Here is a 6,597-nt window from a genome sequence, read left to right on the forward strand (position 1 = left end):
AGGGCTTCCAGGTCACAGGTAGGTGAGAGACAGATGGTTGCATTCTTTTGAGTTTCTGATCTATCTCTGTGACCGCAGGGATAGCTTTAAATAGACTGGGAGGCAGATTTTCCCTGAGTGGTTCCCAGCTTGACGGGGCCCAGGATATTTTCCTTTCACAATCTGGTAACTTCAAACAAAACTTCAAAACCAAAACAAAATGAAACAACAACAAAGAGAATAAGACATGGGTACTTACTAAGACGAGAAAAACATTCAATCCGCAAGGAAAGTATTGGCAGTGTCTACCTCCACATGGCAACGGAGTAAGCAATGTGACCCACAGAAAGGAGCAGTATTAACCCACAGAGCGACCGAGAATAACACACCTGATGCGAGGGCATTGAACACATCATTGTGTTTTGTAGATTCAGAAAGCAACAGAAAAGATTGACAGTGGTAAAAGAGACAGAGCCCTGCTTCCCTCTCCCTTTTTCCTTCCCAATGAATCGTCACAGCCAGGACCCTCAGCCTCATCCTGTGTGCAGCAGCTGCCATCCTCTCTGGGTCCACCCCTGCCCCGCCCTGGGACTGTTACCTCATTCCCTCCCGGAGCCCAGGTGCCCCCAGGGTGTGGTGCAGGAGCCTGGGGAGGTCCTTTGTTCTATGTCAGGGTCTCCCTGGGAGGGACGCAGCCACCGCAGCTGGTGGGGGCCTGGCTTCCCTAAGGATAGTCCTTTCCTTTCCCATTCTCTTTGGATGACTATCCCTGGGCTAGGGCATGAGGTCAGCAGAGGTGCGGGTCACCCTTAGGGCCCCCGTCTTGCTGCTGGGGCTCTGGGCACTCCTGGCTCCAGTCTGGTGTTCTCAAGGCCGTCCCTTGTGGCACTACGCATCCTCTGAGGTGGTGATTCCCAGGAAGGAGACACACCATGGCAAAGGCGTTCAGTTTCCCGGCTGGCTGTCCTACAGCCTGCGTTTTGGGGGTCAAAGACACGTCGTTCACATGCGGAGAAAACACCTTCTTTGGCCCAGACATCTGCTGATGACAACTCAGGATGACCAAGGGGCCTTGCAGGTGGATGACCCCTACATCCCTCCAGACTGCTACTACCTCGGCTACCTGGAGGAGGTGCCTCTGTCCATGGTCACCGTCGACACGTGCTATGGGGGCCTCAGAGGCATCATGAAGCTGGACGACCTTGCCTACGAAATCAAACCCCTCCAGGATTCCCGCAGGTTTGAACATGTTGTTTCTCAGATAGTGGCCGAGCCCAACGCAACGGGGCCCACATTTAGAGATGGTGACAATGAGGAGACAGACCCCCTGTTCTCTGAAGCAAATGACAGCATGAATCCCAGGTTATCTCCTTCGCTGTATAGTTCTCATAGAGGCAATATAAAAGGCCACGTTCAATGTTCCAATTCATATTATCGTATATATGACAATATTACAACTTGTTCCAAAGAGGTGGTCCAGATGTTCAGTGTCATTGACAGCATTGTTCAAAATATTGATCTGCGGTACTATATTTATCTTTTGACCATATACAATAGTCGTGACCCAGCCCCTGTGAATGACTATCGATATCGTAGTCCAATACTTAACTATTTTAGAAGAACCTTTTTTGATACTTTTCGTGTTCATTCATCCACACTACTTATTAAAGACGCGCCACATGAATCTAACTATGAACCAAGAAGATATAGCTTTTGTTCACATTTAAGCCTTATACACATTGGTACTCTAGACAGACATTATTTATTGGTAGCCGTCATAACAACCCATATACTGATGAGAAGTTTGGGTGTGGCTTATGATTATAAATACTGCACATGTCAGAGAAGGACCTCCTGCATTATGCAGCGATATCCTGGGATGACAGATGCATTCAGTAACTGTTCTTATGGACATATACAAAATTGTTTTGTAAGTACAGGCCGGTGTATTTTCGAAGCACTCACTCCAGTGTATAACGAAACCATGACAACGGTTCTCTGTGGAAACCTCATCGTGGAAGGGAAGGAGGAATGTGACTGTGGCTCCTTCAAGCAGTGTTATGCCAATCATTGCTGCCAAAGTGACTGTCACTTCACACCGGGGAGCATCTGTCATCTAGGAGACTGCTGTACAAACTGCAGCTTCTCCGCACAAGGGACTCTCTGCAGACCTATCCAAAATATATGTGACCTTCCAGAGTACTGTTATGGGACCACCTTGACATGCCCCCCAGACTTTTATTTGCAAGATGGAACCCCGTGCACTGAAGAAGGCTACTGCTATCATGGGAACTGCACTGACCGTAATGTGCTCTGCAAGGCGATCTTTGGTGTCAGTGCTGAGGATGCTCCTGAGGACTGCTATGACATCAATCTTGAAAATCACCGATTCGGACATTGTACTCGAGCACGAACATCTATCGCCTATGAGGCTTGTGCATTAATAGATAAGTTTTGTGGAAGACTGCAGTGTACCAACGTGACCCATCTTCCCCGGCTGCAGGAACATGTTTCATTCCATCACTCAGTGAGAGGAGGGTTTCAGTGTTTTGGATTGGATGAACACCGTGCAACAGACACAACTGATGTTGGACATGTGATAGACGGCACTCCTTGTGCTGATGGAATCTTCTGTAATAACAGCCAGTGCAATGCAACTATCACTTCACTGGGCTATGACTGTCACCCTGAGAAGTGCAGTCATAGAGGGGTCTGCAACAACAGAAGGAACTGCCATTGCCATATAGGCTGGGATCCTCCACTGTGCCTAAGAAGAGGTGCTGGTGGGAGTGTCGACAGCGGGCCACCTCCAAGAAGAACACGTTCGGTCAAACAAAGCCAGCAGTCAGTGCTGTATCTGAGAGTGGTCTTTGGTCGTATTTACACCTTCGTAATTGCACTGCTCTTTGGGATGGCCACAAATGCGCGAATTCTCAGGACCACCACCGTTGAGAAAGTGACAGTTACTGACCCAGAATAAGACTAAGTCAGCCTCCCGACCCCGGTAAAGATACAGAGAATATAACAGCAAAATCTATGGAACAGGATCACTGAGGGGGATGCCAAAGCTCAAGTCCACACTTCTTGAAGTCTGCAGGAGGCACAGGGTCCTGTCTCACATCATGGGGAAACGGGAGGTGTTGGCTTCTGTCTCAGGTTCTTGTAGTTCACTGATGCTCACTCTGGAATAAATCTTCAAGAACACGTATTGGTGCTCTCCACATTTTCTTAGACTCTGTTGGGAGCCCAAACTTGGCCAGAGCCTCTGGTCTGGAGAGACCTAAGTGAGCAGGCAGGTCTTGACGTGAGGTTGCTGGTCCCAGAATTAACAGAATTTACCACCAGCTCCTTACAGGGCCCCTTCATGACATTTCTCCAGAAGTGAGCTCCAGAGCAATGAGCCTCCTCACTTCCCCGGTAATCTGTCCTTCTCTGAGCCTGAAGTCAGTTTAGGGTGACCCAGGGCTACTCCTTGTTCCCTGTCTCTCCTCACGGGGATGCTGTGGGTTTTGCAGTGAGAGGGATTTGGGTTCAAATCCCCCACCAAGCAAATCCCCCTACCTGGGGCTGAGCTTCCCGTATGTGGGAAAATGAATTCCTGAGGTTGATTGCTGCATGCAATGAAATTCAACTAGAAAAATAGGCAGAGGTGCGGGGCAAGCTCTCTGGCATTCAGTGTGAGCTGTGTGAGTGGCAGCTGCCCCTCCCTTCCCGCCCCACATTTCCTCGAACTGAAACGGGAAGGGAAGCTGAGTATGTTGTGATGAGGAAGAGAAACCAGGCTTGTAGCAGCACAGGCTGGTCCGGGTGAAAACAGGGCTAGTTGTGTTGCTAAGTTGTGTTGCTAAGTTATTGTAAAGGAACGTGGAAGTTAAATGTATAAAGATCTGAATGAGATAACATTTTATTTTCAATTGAAATTCAATTTCAATTGAAATTCACAATAATTTTTGCTTTTAAAATGCAGTGTAGATATGTCACAGAGAATGTGAAACGCAAAACCCACAAACAGAAGAAATCACACTTCCCATACCGTCCATAGAAAACTGCTGATATTCTAGAGTAGTACTGAGATCTAGCATTCTTCTGAATACACCTGTGGTTCTAGCTGCCCTGCTTCCATAACATTGTTTAGAATTCCCACCCCTTTCTCCAAACACAGCTTGATATCCTTTCTCTCAACCTGCTTAGAAATTTCCTCCATTCAGCCGACATAAAGATGCAAGCAATCCATTCCTGTGCCCCTCTCAGTGTATTTTATTATTTTGTGGGTGAACGCTAATGGACAGTTACCTATGAGGTCAGTGAATATGATGCCCTCCTGCTGTGTGCCCTTCGGGTGTGAGGGGTTTTGCTGATAGAGCAGCAGGCCCCATCCCAGCCTTCTTGCATCTCCACCCCCCACCTCACACTCCAGCTGATCTCTCTCCTGTGGCCTAGGGGGTTCCCCGGAGGCAATGATATCCCGTCTCTCAAGAGCCCACTCACTTGGTGCCCTTGCAAGACCACCATGCTTGGCACGGCCCCACCTCGTGTCAGGGCCTGTGTCCCCTGCCCCACCCCCTAAGCAGATGGGACCAGCAGGGGCACTGCTCAGGGCAGGGACCGGAGGTATGCGTGGAAGAAAGGCAAATGTGCATTTTGTTGGAGAAATAGTATAGGTAGTTTGAGCAAAAAATCTAATGCCATGTGAACTTTTAGAATGACACATATTTTAACAAAGAACGTGATCAATCGAGTTCAAAGTCAGGTAAACACTATTTAGAGCAACAACAACATCAAAAACACAAGCCAACAGTTCACCAAGAGAAACCATGATTAACCCCATGGAAATGGTCTTCCAAGGGCATCAGCACTTAAATCCTTGAAATCTGCATGCCTCAGCACCTGTTGTCTTGAGCTGCCCTCCTGTGTGTTCTAATCACTCCTGACCACGGGGCCTGCACTGTGGGAAATCCGAGCTGTGCCAGGTGGAGGCAGCAGGGCAATTGCTACCAGGTTGCTGGTGTGGATGCCGAGGCCGCCCGAGCAGGTATAAACTCCCACCTGTGGGCCAGGGAAGAGTGCACAGGAGACACGTCCTGGGCATAGGGTGAGGGAGAGCCGTGGGGGCTCTGGGTTCTGAGGAGGATTCTGGCCTGGCAGGGACAAGACCAACCAGCATGTGAGGCCAGGCTGGAGTCTGGACCTCTGAGGCTGCAAGGGTCATGGGCTGCTTGGTCCAAGGGGGTGTCCTGGTTCTCAGTGGGATACTTTCAAACGTTCCTTCTTCCTCCAATCCCCCTCCTCCTCTTTCTGGGGTGGGTCCACTCCCAGAGTCTGCAACTCTGCATCCGTCCTGGGCATTGAGCTTCCAATTCCATCCTCTTCTCTTCTGCTGTGTCTAAGCTGCTGTGAAGCCACCTGCTGTAATTTACTGTTGTATATTTAATATTGTACCATACATCTGTTCTGTTTCTTTCAATCATAAATGCTTCATTTCATGCTCAGCATCTGAGAACACAAGGCCTTGTCAGCTGTCACCTCCTTCCATTCTCTGTTTCCTTCCTCCTATCCCCATGTTTGCCCATCATGTCCTGTCTCCTGCCATCCTGAACGCTTCTGATGGAAGGTCTGAAATGTCATGAGCATTGTGAAGATTCTCTGTAATATGACCTTGTTCCAGGCAGGAATTCTCCCTCACCCACCCCTGGAAGCCAAGTATAGGAAGATTGCATGCTCAATCAAAGACTGAGCTAACTTAACACTGGCTTTGGTTTGAAGGTTTCTCCAATCCCCAGGGCACAAGATTTCAGAGAGTTTAGGTGAGAGTCTGGGTGTTATCCTTCAGGAGGTTGTAAAGTCCATTTCACCTAGTCTACGCCACAGACTATGGAAACTACAGATAGATAGATAGATAGATACATAGATAGATAGATAGATAGATAGAGAGAGACATAGTTCTGTCCCTCTAGACAACCCTAATATTTATATATAATACATAATATATATTATATATATGACATTATATATAATACATAATATATAAGATATATTTAATACATAATATATATTATATATGTTATATATATATATATATATATATATATATATATGAGTTTATTAAGGAGTATTAAATTCACACAGTTACAAGGTCCCACAGTAGGCCACCTGCAAGCTGAGGAGCAAGGAAGCCAGTCCAATTCCCAAGGCTGAAGAACTTGAAGTCCAATGTTTGAGGGCAGGAAGCATCCAGCACAGGAGAAAGATGTCGGCTGGGAGACTAAGCCAGTCTAGTCTTTTCATGTTTTTCTGCCTGCTTTATATCCTGGCCACACTGGCAGCTGATTAGATGGTACCCACCTAGATTAAGGGCAGGTCTGCCTTTCCAGCCCACTGGCTCAAATGTTAATCTCCTTTGGCAACAGCCTCACAGACACACCCAGGATCAATCCTTTGCATGCTTCAGTCCAATCAAGTTGACACTCAGTAGTAACCATCACAAGTCCACCCCTTGTCAACTTGAACCCACATGAATCTCCTGAGATCATACATAATCTTCAAACAAAGACAATAATAAGGTCATAATTACACCTAATGTAATACAACTATCTTTTGTACAACCAGAAATGTACCAAT

At 47.4% G+C, this 6,597-nt stretch overlaps 1 protein-coding gene across 1 annotated transcript; it reads left to right on the forward strand.

Moving 5' to 3' along the window:
• Nucleotides 1-596: 596 nt before the first annotated feature.
• LOC102143973 (disintegrin and metalloproteinase domain-containing protein 21) lies at nt 597-3,187 on the forward strand. The gene has a single exon (XM_065547552.2). The coding sequence runs from the start codon at nt 761-763 to the stop codon at nt 2,957-2,959; it is 2,199 nt and encodes a 732-aa protein (XP_065403624.1). The 5' UTR covers nt 597-760; the 3' UTR covers nt 2,960-3,187.
• Nucleotides 3,188-6,597: the final 3,410 nt, after the last annotated feature.

This window comes from Macaca fascicularis, chromosome 7 (genome assembly GCF_037993035.2).
Source record: "Macaca fascicularis isolate 582-1 chromosome 7, T2T-MFA8v1.1".
Lineage (NCBI taxonomy): Eukaryota > Metazoa > Chordata > Mammalia > Primates > Cercopithecidae > Macaca > Macaca fascicularis.

Coding starts and splice junctions, on each gene's coding strand:
- LOC102143973 (XM_065547552.2), top strand. CDS start 761: ATGAGGTCAGCAGAGGTGCGGGTCACCCTTAGGGCCCCCGTCTTGCTG.